At 51.4% G+C, this 13,641-nt stretch overlaps 1 protein-coding gene across 1 annotated transcript; it reads left to right on the top strand.

The window, feature by feature from the left end:
- Window positions 1-659: 659 nt before the first annotated feature.
- Window positions 660-13,424, top strand: LOC134363233 (scavenger receptor cysteine-rich domain-containing protein SCART1-like). Its single transcript, XM_063078790.1, is given in 14 exon segments — window positions 660-897; window positions 1,212-1,558; window positions 2,573-2,858; window positions 3,557-3,751; window positions 3,754-3,870; window positions 8,383-8,423; window positions 8,425-8,500; window positions 8,503-8,688; window positions 9,053-9,376; window positions 9,451-9,765; window positions 9,845-10,159; window positions 11,726-11,751; window positions 12,141-12,272; window positions 12,915-13,424. Coding segments are annotated over 14 exon segments (3,108 nt in total).
- Window positions 13,425-13,641: the final 217 nt, after the last annotated feature.

Raw genomic sequence — 13,641 nt, 5'->3', positions numbered from 1 at the left:
GCATGTGCTCTCCTTTTAAAGTCCACAGAACCATGGCTCTGGCCACCATTATTAATCCATTCACTACTGCATGGTCCTACAATCTAATCATCTCTTCAAGGCCTCACCTTTCAATTACCATAATAGGATTTCCCACCCTTAACAGTTGCAATGGGGATTAAGTTTTGGGGAGACATTCAACCCAGGGCACAGGGCATGCACACCTTCAAAGACTTTGATCAGAGCGTTAGGTCAGTCTGTTCATGACACACTGAGCTCAGAAGGACCATAGGTCTTCAGCCACACCTTTAGTGTGAGGCAGAGAAAGGCTGTCACTGTCCTTCTGGGCCCTGGTGTCTTGCATGCAGCCACAGGGCCTTGCTGAGAATGGCTCGTCGCCCATCCCACACATGTGGCTGCATCAGGCACCAGCTGCAGGAAGCCCAGCCTGGCCTCACCACATGCTGCTGGTGCTGTCTGGGCTCAGGCATGGTGGGTGAGCTTCTGCTCCAGGTGACAGATGACGGCTCTGATATGGGGGGGCCGCGAGGGCGCTCCTGGACTTCCTTCTCAGAATGCATCACCACCAAGTCAGAGTCCACCTTCTGCACAGGGGCAGAGCACAGACGCCTGCCTGGGACTGTGAGACCATGGTGCTGCCCCAGCAGATGTGTCCAGGCATGGCGCTGTCCCCATTAAGGCTGTGGTCCCTGCTCCTGGCCTGCTGGACCCTCCCTCCTGGTGAGTGTGTGCTGCTGTCTGCAGGTGCTGGTGGCCAGAGTCACTGGTGTGCAGGACGTTCCTCCAGGGGAGAAGGGGAGGACACCACACAGGCTCCATCTATTCCCTGGTGTGATCCTGGGAGGCTCAGCTGGAGACTCAGAGGACTGGGCTGTCCCCTGCACAGCTCATTAGCAGGTGAGGTGACCAGAGGCTCCCTTTCCTGAGCCATTCACCTATCATGAAAGGCCAAAACCCTAACCCTGTTGAGTTTCCACAGAAAATGGTCCTTAGGCCTTTTTTAACATTTTGTTCATTTTTGTTAACATTTTACTTTGTTAATGTCATTGACACTAGCAAAAATAGTGTGAAAAACTTGGGAAAATCAATATTAAGGGGACAAATTGGAATGGAAGGTGAAAATTAGATTTCTATTTTTTAAAGATTGTGGACAAAAAGTTCTCAAGTGCACCTTTTCTATGAAAGCCCTTCCTGTGTTCTTGTCCCCACAGCCCCTGCCGCGGAGTCCCTGGTCCTGGTGAGGAGTGGAAAGCGCTGTGAGGGCCTCCTGCAGGTGGAGCACAGTGGGCAGCAGGGCCTGGTGTGTGGGGACGGCTGGGGCCTGGGGGAGGTGTCCGTGATCTGCAGGCAGCTGGGCTGCGGCCACACCGTCACTACCCCCAAGTACATGCTGTGGCCCCAGGACACACAGCAGCCCTTGCTGCAGGGCGTGCAGTTCCAGGGTGCAGAGGCTTCGCTCTGGGAGTGCTTCCTGGGGGCATGGGGGCTGCTGCAGGACTGCAAGTGTGAATGCATCAGCGCGGTGCACTGCTCAGGTGGGATGGCAGCCCCCAGGGGCGCTTCTGTTGATCGTGGCTTCCACCCTTGGGAAGAAGGTTGTTCTTGAGACCCCCAGGATGGGGGGCAGGACCCCCTCCTCCTGGGGTGCCCATGACCCCAGGGTCGGTGACCCTCAGACCCTCATGGCCCTATAAGGACCCTACACATGTCACCTCTGAAGGCCAGGACAGTGCAGGGGAGGGACAGGTTGCACACCCAGACAGCCTTGGCAGGGACCCTGGCCCAAATTGTTTCTGAGTTCAGTTAGCTCCTTGGGACCATCAAGTTTTGGGCCCAGTGGTGACCACAGGACTTTCTGAATGAAGTGTCCCTGCCTTCCTCCCCCATGTGGCTGGTGTGGGCAGAGGCCAAGGCCCGCACCTCAGGACTTCAGGCTGCTCTGTCCCTCGGGCTTCCCTCTGCAGGGTCTGCTCCGGACTTGTGCTCCTGGGTCACCCCCAGATTTCAGAGTCCCTGTCCTGTTCAGGTTCTGGCTGGCATCATGCCCTGTACCTTCCATCAGATTGTTGGTGGGAAGCAGAGGCTCAAAGTGGCACATTTGGGGAGAGGTGGAGGAGGGGTATTTACACAGGTGAGGAGAAGGGCCTCATGGGCTTTGGAACCAGAGACAGCTGGGCCCTGACCAGAGGCCGCCCAGAGCGTCACCTGGGGGCCTGGAGATCAGCCTCAGGGCCCCTCACAGAGGAGCAGAGAGGCCTGTCTCCTGCCTGCCCACCCTCTCCACCTGGCCGGCCCTCCCCATGGGCAGAAGCCCCAGAAACCAGAGGGCGTGGAGCACCGGGCAGTGGGGAGCAGGGAGGCGTGGGGAGGGTGCAGGCAGCTGCTCACACAGCCTCCAGGGTCCTAGGCCCATAGCAAGGTCCTCTGCTGCAGACCCCTGCCCTGCCCTTCACCAAAGGCCACTGCCTCAGTCCCCCATGGGTGCAGGGTGGAAGGGCCACAACCCAGCATGGCTCAGGTGGGAGGAGAGCGGGCTCCTGTGTTTGCAGCTGGAAATCTGGCATCCTTGGAGTTGAGCGGTGGAGGAAGCCCCTGCATGGGGACCCCTGTGATACGGATGACAGGAGGCCCCGAGATAAGGTGTGGCTTGTACCAGGAGGAGGCCAGCATCTTCTGCAGAAGGCTGGGGTGTGGCTCAGCGCTCCAGGCACCCAGATTCCACCTCACAGGGGGTCTGGGAGGTCCGGGGCAGAAATTGGTGACCTGCCAGGGAACAGAGTCCAGCATCTTCAACTGCATCTTCAACCTGAACTTCCTGGACCAGTGTGATCTCCTGTCAGACACCAAGGTGTGCACAGGTAGGAATCTCTGAGACAGAGGTGTCCACTCAGAGCCATGTCCAGAGACTGAAGGTGATGGCCCATTCCTGGGGGACAGGCTGGGGAGTTGTCCCCTGGGGCTGTTGGCCACTCACCCCCACTCCACCAGCAAGGCCCCTGCCCTGCCGGGCCCAGATTGCATCCCTGTTCCCAGGGAAGGAGTGACAGACCGGGGCTTCCCGGGGACTTGCTTTTCACCACTGGCAGCCCTGAGGTCACCTGGAAAGGTTGACGAGCTGATAGCAGTTCCACCCACAGAGCTCTGATTAGACCTGCCAGGGTGCAGCTGGGCACCAGCGTTTAAAACTGACCAGGTGATTAAAGTGGACTGCCCAGAGACGAGGTCCAAGCGTGGAGTCAGTGCAGTGACACAGACGTAGGGGCCCACGCCTCAGGGGTGGAGATGCTGGTCTCCCCAGTGGGGAGGGGGCCAGGGACGAGCCTCCGCTGTCACCATCCATGTGGGCACCAGGACGGAGGGCGGCTTGCAATGGTGGGAGGGCGCTGAGCCCAAACACCCCAGGACTTCCCCTGCAGGCCCCTGGGCGCCTGGGGCCGTGTCTCCTGCGTCCTTCCTCCCCATGGGCCAGGAGGGCGGCCGGGGGTTCAGTGCCCTGCAGAGGCCCGCAGGGAGCCTGTCCTGCCCGGGGTGGCTTCAGTCCAGCCTCTGCCCCCAGGACACACGGAGGCCCGGCTGGCCGACGGCGACCACCCCTGCGCCGGGTGCCTGCAGGTGAGGCGGGGCCTGACCTGGGGCACCGTGTGCGACGCCGATCTGGACCTGGCCACGGCGCACGTGGTGTGCCAGGAGCTGCAGTGCGGGGCGGCCCTGTCTATGCCCAGCGGCGCCCGCTTCGGCCGCGGCTCCGGCCCGTGTGGAGCGAGGCCTTCCGCTGTGCGGGCAACGAGTCGCTGCTGTTCCACTGCCCGAGGGATCGTGGGCACCAGTGCGGGCACAGCCGCGACGCTGAGCTCACGTGCGCAGGGGACAGTGAGTCGCCGAGGCGAGACCTGAGCTTCGGGTCGGGCGGAGACAGAGCTCGGGCCGTGTCCCTGCTCTCGTGCCAGCCCCAGAGCCCAAGCCCTGTGCGGACGCTCGGGCACGGCCCCTCCCCAGCGTTCGCAGGGGCTTTGTGGCCATTTGTCCACTTCTTTGGAGAAGTGTCGCTTCAAGGCCGTTTCCCGTTTAGAAAATAGGCTGTTTGCCTTTTCGTGGTGGAATCACGAGCGTTCTTTTATAAATTCTGGCTGCTGGACCCTTATTAGTACGTACCTTGAAAATAGCTTCTCCCATTAGGGGATTGTCTTTTCAGTTTCCTAATAATGTCCTTTGATGCACAGAAGTTTTTAATTTTGTAAAGTCCTATTGATTTTCTTCCCTTTTGTTTCTTGAGATTTCAGTGTCATATGTAACAAACCATTCCCTAACCCAAGGTCATGAAATGTATCCCTACATTTTTTCCTCATGGTTTTATACTCCTGGCTCTTACATTGGTCTCTGATTTTGAGGTAATTTTTGTGTGTGGTGTGAGCTAGGGGTTCTGTCTTACTCCTTTGCATGCTGATGTCCAGTTTTCACTTGTGGAAGAGACTGACTGTTCCTTCCCTACTGCACTGTCTTGACACCCTTATGGGAACCGGTTGACCCCAGACACGCGGATTTATTTCCGGGCTTCCCTTCCATTCGTTTGATGCATATGTGTGTCTTTATACCAGCACCTCACTGTCTTGATCACTGAAGCTCTGGGAATTCTGAAACAGAGAAGTGAGTGCTCTGACTTTTTCTTTTTCAATCTTGTTTTGGTTATTCAGGGGCCCTTGATATTCCATATGAATTTTAGGATTGGTTCTTCTGTTTTTGAGAGAAAAAAAAGGCTGTTAAGGTTTTGACAGGAATTTTATAAACTCTGTAGACGGCTTTGGGAGCATTGCCATCTAAACAGTGTTAAATCTTTTAATCCATAGACATAGGATGTCTCTGCATTCATTTAGGTCTTCTTTGAGTCTTTCAGCAATGTTTTGCAGTTTTCAGTGTACAAGTCTTGGACCTCCTTGGTTAACGTTATTCTCAAATATTTTATTCTTTTTGATGTGATTGTTAAGGAAATTGTTTTCTTAATTACCTTTATGACTTTTCATTTCTATCACATAGAAATTCAACTAATTTTTGTGTATCAGTCTCATACCCTCGACTTTCCTGAAACTGTTACAGCTTTAGATTTTTTTTCTTGTGGAGTCTGTAGAATTTTCTATATGAGATCATTTATCTGCTAATACTGATGGTTTTACTTCTTCCTCTCCACGTGGATGCCTACATTTGTTTTCCTCTCTTGCCTAATTTCTCTGGCTAGAACTTTTTGTACAATGTCAAATAGAAGTGGTAGAAAAGGGTATCCCTGTCTTGGTCTCGATATTAGGGGGAAAGCTTTCAGTTTTCACCGTTGAGTATGATGCTAGCGCTAGGTCTTTCACAAATGCCCCTTGTCATGTTCAGGAAATTCCCTTCTGTTCACAGTTTGTTGAGTGAGAGTGTGTTGGATTTTGTCAAATGTGTTTTCTATGTCAATTGAGATTATCGTGTTTTGTTTTGTTATTTTCCCCTCATTGTATTAGTGAAGCTGAGACATCGTGTGCTGGGCTTCTCTTTGTTCAGAAGTTTCTATTTACTAATTCATCCTCTTTGCTTTTTATAACTCTGTTTAGATTTTCTATTTTCTATTAGGTCAGTTTGGGTAGATGCTGTGTTTCTAGAAATCTGTCCATTTTGTCCAAATTATCTAATGTGTTGAGAGGTGTATGCCTAGTATTCACTTGTGTTCCTCTTTATTTCTGTAAGTTCAGGGGTATTGCCTTCCTTTCCATTTCTGATTTTAGTAACTTGGGTCTTCTCTTCTTAGCTTGGTGAGCCCTGTCAGTTTTGTTGGTCTTTTCAAAGGATCAACTTTTATTTTTGTTATTCTCCCTGTTGTTTTTGGTTGTATATTTCAGTGTGACTTGCCTTTTCCCCACAAGCTTTGGGTTCAATTTATCTTTCTTTTTGAAGGTTCTTAAGATGGAAGTTAGGGTACTGACTTGAGATAGTTCTTTCTTAATGTGGGCATTTGCCACTATAAATTTTCCTCTAAGCGCTGCTTTCATTTCAGTCAGCAGTTTTGGTAGGTTGTGTTTTCATTTTCACTCACCTCAAAGTGTTTTCTATTTTCCTTTTGTTTTCTTCTTTGACCCATCGGTTGTTTGTGAGTATGTTGTATTTGTATATTTTCCAGTTTCCCTTCTGTTATTCATTTGTAGCTTCATTCCACTGTGGTCAGAGAAGATACAACTTCATGATTTGAATCCCTGAAAATTTTTTCAGATTTTATTTGTGCTCCAATATTTGTGCCCCAACGTTATCTATCCTGGTGGATATTTTATGTGCACTTGTGAAGAAGGTGTATTCTGCTGTTGTTGGGTAGAGTGTTGTACATATGTCTCCTAGGTCTAGTTAGTTTATAGTGTTGTTCCAGTTCTTTCTTTCCTTATTGACCTGTCTGTGTAGATGGTCATCCGTTATTAAAAGTGAGATATTGTTGGCTCTAATTATTATTTTATAACTGTCCATTTCTGCCTTCCATCTGATCAATTTTACATTATTATTTTTGGCTTTGTTATTAGGTGCATATAGCTTATAATTGTTATAATTTCTTAATGAATTGACCCTTTTTTTTTTTTTTTTTTGTCTTTTTCGTGACCAGTACTCAGCCAGTGACTGCACCGGCCATTCCTATATAAGATCAGAACTCGTGGCGGGAGCATCGCTGCGCTCCCAGCGCCGCACTCTCCCGAGTGCACCACGGGCTCGGCCCATGAATTGACCCTTTGATCAACATATAATCTTCTTCTTATCTCTTGTGGGGTTTTTTTGTTGTTTTTGTTTGTTTGTTTGTTTGTTTTTTACTTAAAATTTGTCTTAGTCTATTTAGGCTTCTGTCAGGAAATAACTTAGACTGGGTAATTTGTGAACTACAGACAAATTACTATTTCTCACAGTTCTGAAGGCTGGGTAGTCCAAGGCACCAGCAGATTTGGTGTCTGGTTAGGACTTTTCCCCTCAAGTCCTTTTGTAAGGACACTAATCCCATCCATGAGTGTGAAATCCTCATGCCCTAATCACCTCCTAAAGGCCCCACTTCTTACTACTGTTGCATTGAAGATTAAGTTTCAACATGAATTTTGGAGGGACACACATGTTTAAATCATAGCAAAGTCTATTTTGTCTGATATTAGTATAGGCACTTAAGCTCTCTTGGTTACTGTTTGCATGGATATCTCTTTAAAGCCTTTCACTTTTAATTTATTTGTGATTTTTCATCCAATTTGGGTTCACTGAAGAGAGCACATTTTGCACTATTTTTAAAAAATCCGTTCTGCCACTTGCTGCCTTTTAATTAGAGAATTTAATCCCTTTACATCTTAAGTAATTACTGATAAGGAACTACTTATTTCTGTCATCTCACTATTTGTTTTCTATATGTCTTGTATTTACTTGTTCCTCACTTTGTCCATTACTGTCTTCCCTTGTGTTTAATGGACTTTTGTAGTGAACCATTTAATTCCCTTCTCTCTTCTTCTCTCTCTCTCTCTCTCTCTCGGTGGTGGTGGTTATTGTTTCTCTTTTGTTTCCCAGGGAAGTTATACCTAACATCTTACATTTATAAAACTCTAGTTTGAGTTAAAACCAACTTAGTTTTAATGGTATATGAAACCTCTGCTCCTGTATAGGTTACTGTCACAAATTACATCTTTATACATTGCATCCCATTGACATAGGTGTTTTTCTAAACTCTTTTTGTAAAGACGCTATTCTTTGTTGCATGTGACCACTGAGGCCTCTATTCTGTTAGTGTAGTGATAAAACAGTGATTTGACAAAGATATCCTTAAACACCAGTATAAAAACCAACCAACCAAAAAAAATTCAACACTCTTTCAGTGTTTGCATATTAGTCATTTGTTGGGACACACCTTTAATGCTGAGGCAAACCATTTTCCACTCTACATTGCATTCACCCCTTGCTTGCGCAGAGCCAAATTCGCTAAATTCAGTCTTCATTATATATTTTCCTGTTCTTCCCAGACACTAGAGTTCCAAAATGGTTGATTATGACAGTTTTACCAGCTTTACCATTGCTTCCCTGTTGTGGGGTATGTTCACGTAGGCTGAGATTGAGAACAGGGTGCATCAGCCTGTGAGGGGATTGGGGAGCGAGGCCTCAGATGCCACCCTGTTCCCTAGAGTTCTCGCTGGTCAAGAGAAGCAGGGCTGTGAGGGGCACCTGCACCGCTGCTCGCTTCCTGGTGGTGAAGCTCACATTTGGCCACTTCTCTCATTACTGGAGTGCGTCTGTGTCTCATACATTCCAGTGAACTGGCAAAGTTGACTTAGACAGGCTCACATTAAGGACAAGACAGCAGTGTCTGCAGGGTCTGGAAGCCACACTGACTGTCCCTCCCCTTCCCCCCAGAGTTCCAGCTGGTCAACGACAGCAGCAGCTGTGAGGGCCGCCGTGGAGCTCCTGGTGCAGGGGACCTGGGCTCCCCTCTGTGCTGCCCATTGGGACTTAGCAGATGCCACCGTACTATGCCCCAGCTCAACTGTGGCAATGTGGTGGCCACACCCCAAGGAGGCCATTTTGGGGAAGGGGACGCTCCCCTCTGGCCGGATGTGTTTCATTGTGTGGGGACAGAGTCCCATTTGTTGAACTGCCCAGCGAGCACCCTGGGGGCCCCATCCTGTGCCCTGGGAAACGTGGCTGCCACCGTCTGCTCAGGTGGGTGCAGCACGTGCAGTGTGTGTGTGAGAGCAGTTGGGTGGACGGGAGCTCGGGGCTGAGCAGTGGGCAGGACAGGAGGCTGTTCAGGGTGGACAATGGGTAGGTCACATGGGAATGAAAAGATGGGTTAAGGGGGATGGTGGGATGGTGTAGGCAGAACGGGCAGGGAGGAAGGTCTGGGGAGGTCGAGTGGGGATTTTGGATAGAAGAGGAAGGAAGGACAGAGGAACATACGATGGAAAGGAAGGCAGCTGAGCGGGAGGAAGGGCAGGTGGATCGAGGGGTGGACAGGTCACTGTGTGGGGTCAGCATCGGCCCCAGCACCTCCTTGACCCTGCAGGCTCCTGCTCTCCCTCCCCAGGTCTCCCCCACGCCCTGCGGTTGAGGGACGGACAGAGCCGCTGTGACGGCCGTGTGGAGGTCTCCCTGGCCGGTGTGTGGTGCCGCGTCCTGGACGACGGCTGGGACCTGCGAGACGCCGGGATGGTGTGCCGGCAGCTCGGGTGCGGACGGGCTGAGCGAGCCTACGACGCGCCTGCCCCCGGCCGCGGAGCCGTCCTGGTGGGTTTGAGCCGCGTGCGCTGTCTGGGCACCGAGACGCATCTGACCCAGGGCAATGTGTCCGCATCCCTGCTGGTGCCCGCGGGGACTTCGTGGGACGCGGGTGTCGTGTGCTCTGCTGAGTGTGGAGCCCCTTCCTTCCGCCCCCTCAACCCGTCCCCGCGTGGCCACGGGGCGCCCTGATCCGTCTCTCCGCAGGGAACCGCGGGGTGCGGCTGGCCGCGGGGCCTGGCCGCTGTGCGGGGCGTGTGGAGCTGCTCCACGGGGGCGCGTGGGGCACCGTGTGTGACGACGCCTGGGACCTGCTGGACGCGCACGTGGTCTGCAGGCAGCTGGGCTGCGGCCGTGCGCTCAGTGCCGCGGGGGATGCCCACTTCGGGGCCGGTGCAGGGCGCATCTGGTTGGACGAGCTGGGCTGCCGGGGCAACGAGCCTGCGCTGTGGCAGTGCCCATCCGGGGGCTGGGGCCGGCACGACTGCGGGCACAAGGAGGACGCCGGGGTCTTCTGCTCAGGTCGGTGCAGCCCGCACCCCCTGTGGCTCCCACCCACCGACTGACGCTGGGTCTCGCTGACCGGCCTCTCTGTGTGCAGAGTTCACGGATCTGAGGCTGCAGAACCACAGCCTGCCATGCGCAGGGCCCCTGGAAGTTTTCTACAACGGGACGTGGGGAGGCGTCTGCCAGACTCTGAGTCCTGCCGCCCTGGGGATCCTGTGTGAGCAGCTGGGCTGTGGGTCCCGGGGGCAGCTGCAGCCCAGGGCAGCGAGCTGGCCTCCCCCTGGGGCTCTCTGGTTGGCCTCCGTTCAGTGCAGGGAGAGGCATGACAGGTCCCTGTGGCAGTGCCCGTCAGACCCCTGGAACCAGCAGTCCTGCTCCAGTGGGGAGGAAGCCTGGATCGTGTGTGCAGGTGAGCAGGTGGGGCTGGGGGCGGGAGGGGGTCTGCTCGGCCCTTTACCCCAGGGGTGAAGCGTCAGTCTTCACTTTGCCTTACAAGTCTGTGTTGTGCTGGGTCAGTAAAGGGGCAGGATCCGTGTCCTGAGGCTCTGGGCTGTATGAGGCATCTGGAGTCTTCCCAGACCCCTGGTTCTCCCCCAGTGCAGGAGGCAGGAGCACTGGGCTCCGGGGGCATCTTCTGAGATCGTTCCACGGGGACAGGGCCCCCTTGGATAAGCCCCAAGCTTTTCCAGTTTATGGAATCCCTCAGCCCACGTGGGTATCTTTTGCTTACACATGGAAAGTTCTTTTTTAGCGAGGAGATATTCCTGTGTTGGGGAGACAGGAATTTATTTTATTAAATTCTTCTCTTTTAAAAGTCTATTTATTATTATTATTTCACATTCAAAGATGTTGCTTCAGAGCAGTGGAGGGGCAGGTGGGAGGGGGCTGGCCCACAGGGACTTCCTGCAGCAGCAGGGTCGGTCCTCGCTGGGCTGGATGTCAACGTGGTGGGGGGCAGTGGTTAAATTCTTCCCTTATCTCTCACTAGTTCCATTTCTCTTTGTTTTGTAGTAGTTCTTTTTCTCACTAAAAATCGCAGCTTACTCATTTATTTGTAAAAATTTTTTTCCACAGTAGCATTTAGGCAGCACATTTCACTTTACATAATATTTTCATGGAATTCCACATGTTTTGATATGCAGCCCTTTATTATGATTCAGTTCTAAATATTTTTAAAATTCCATTAGGATTATTTCTTTGGCACATGGGTTATTTAGATGAGTATAGGAAAATGTCCAAATATATGAGAATTTTTGTTTATCTTTTTCTGACTTTCATAGTGAAAAAATTAAAACATACAGCAGAGTTGACAGAAATTTGCAGTGAACACGCATAAGTCTACAGTTTAGAGTTTGCCTTTAACATTTACTTCTAGTTGCTTTCACACGTCCATCCATCTGTCCATCCATCTAGTCACCCATGAATTCATCTGTTTTGTCTGCTTTTAAAGTGCACTGCAGACATTGGCACACTCCGTCCGAGTTACTTCAGCATGCAGTAGCTAGAGTTCATGTTTGTTTACAGTTCTTTGTTTCCATGTGTGATTTGTATGCATCAGACTGTTCCATGAATATTCATCGAATTTGACAAGTGCACAAAGCTGGGTCACCCAAACACCTGTCAAGTTTGGAAATCACCATCGCTCCCCGTCAGGTTCTCCATGTTCCTCGCCACGCCTGCCCCCACAACCACAGTTCTGACTTCTACCAGGAGACAGTTGTGCATGTCCTAGAACTTCACAGAGTGGAATCATACGACGTGTGCCCCTGTGTCCTTGAGAGTCACCCATGTTGCTGTGTGTCTGCACGGTCTGGTCCTTTATGTCGCTGAGGGCTGTCCTGTTCCACAGGTTGCTTTTCCATTTTCTCACTGACGGGTGCCTGGGCTTGTTTCTCTGTCTGGGTGTTAAGAGTGAAGCTGCTCCGAACATGCCTGTGTCAGTCTTTCTTGTGGGCACACGTTTTAATTCTCCTAGTGCTGGCAGGCGGGGTCATTAGACAGGTACGTGTTTGGTTTTATGAGAAACTGCCAGACCGTATTCCAAAGTGCTTCTACCAGCTGTCTTTCCGGGTTAGCTGTTCTGTGGTGTGTAGGGGTGTCTCCCTGTGGTTTTGAGCCGCACAGTTTCCACAGAGAGACAGTGGGAGCCTCAGGGGACTGGGGCTGCTGCTCTGCTTTCTGCGTCCCCAAATTCTGCCTCCTGTTTCCTCCTGGTTTCCTTTTCTTATCGATATTTTTCTTATTTCTTGGGTTAAATGTGTATTGGATTCATCCATTTGTCTACCACGTTTTTAAAAATAGACTTTTCTTGTTTTAGAGCAGTGTTAGGTTCACAGCAAAATTGAGCAGAAAGGACCTAGAGTCCCCAGGTGCCCCTGCCCACTCCCCAGGATCAACATCCCCACCGGAGGGTGCGTTCGCTGCAGTGGATGAGCCTTCACGGACACATCAAAGACACCGAAGTCCATGGTTCACATCGGTATCTACAGCATTTGAACGATGAAGTGGTTCAGACCTCTCAGGTGGGTTTTTGGCCATTTTATTATGAATTACAGAAATCAAAACCTGTGAAATTTAAGGAGAACCAACCCAGAATAGGAGGCTTTTGCATCAATTTTCTCGGAATTCAACTATTAGTGATCATAAAAAAGAAAATCTAAACTTCGAGTGCCACAGGCAAGGATGACCTAAGAACTGTGGTTGTGTTATAAATGTAACTCTCCTCCAAACTCTATTGGGGTCTGTTGTTACCTCCAGTTTTCAGGTAAGGAAATGCAAACACATGGGAGTTCGATAAAAACTTACATTTCTTCACACCTTTACCTCTCCAAGGGCTCATATTCTCTTTGAATATCCACAGAATATTTGAAAAACCTTATCATGTTTAAACTGATCATGTTTAACTGAAAAGGATTAAGTGAGGTGATACGTGCAAAGTGCGCGGAGCAGAGTCAGGCCCAGCACGGACCCGGCAGGTGTCACCCCCTTCTCGTCACTGTGTGCACTGGCCACAAGGAGAGACTCGGTACGTTTTCAAAAGTCAGCTCCTTCCAGTCATGTCCTTTGGCCACAGGTCAATACAGTTAGAATTAATAACAAAAGGATAACTTTTATAGAAAACAGTTTGGATACTTAAAAGTTTTGTTCGAACGATTTGGGTCCAGGAGGACATCCGGGCCACACTGTGGATGAGACCTGCAACGACGTTCCGGCCTCAGGCCTTGCGCTCGGTCGCGGCTTCCTCGTGTGCAGTTTACCTCGGTAGCCTGTTGAGGGTGAGTCTCTCCCGAAGTGTTCTGCTGGAGGGAGGGCCTTGGTCACGTTTTGGGGACCCCTGCTGGCCCCCGCTTTCGGCAGGCCTCAGTGACACGCTGCTTCTGTCTCTGGAATCACTGTCTCTGAATTTCCTCATTTCCATTGGAGGACGCTGGACTCTTCGGTGGCTGTTCTCAGCCTTGGCGATATATTGTCGCTCATCTGGAACTTTCATCAATACAGATGCTGGGTCCACCCCTAACCCTGCCCATGTCACACTCTGGGACATGGCCTGTGCCTTCCTGCGTGGCTCCGATATGCAGCGGGCTTGCGACCCGGGGCTTTGGGTGGCTCTGGGGCAAAGCTCAGTCATGCTAGGGTGTGAGCTGACACCTCCATGTGCCCTTCATTGTGGTTAGTGGCTGTGATGCTCTAGAGCTGACAGGGCGAGCTCCTGCACTGCAGTGAAGGCCTGTCCCTGCAGCTCGGGGCAGAGGTGACCCGGGGAAAAGGCCCCAAGGACACTCCGGCTGAGCCACCGGAGGAGGGTCCGATTCTCTTCTCAGTGGGGAAGGCCGTGGAAGGAGCCATCGCTGAAGGGAGCAGGGGGCTGCGGCCCCTGCAGGAGCACAGTCC

Source organism: Cynocephalus volans, chromosome 14, assembly GCF_027409185.1.
Source record: "Cynocephalus volans isolate mCynVol1 chromosome 14, mCynVol1.pri, whole genome shotgun sequence".
Lineage (NCBI taxonomy): Eukaryota > Metazoa > Chordata > Mammalia > Dermoptera > Cynocephalidae > Cynocephalus > Cynocephalus volans.
This window is presented reverse-complemented; position numbering and strand designations above follow the sequence as displayed.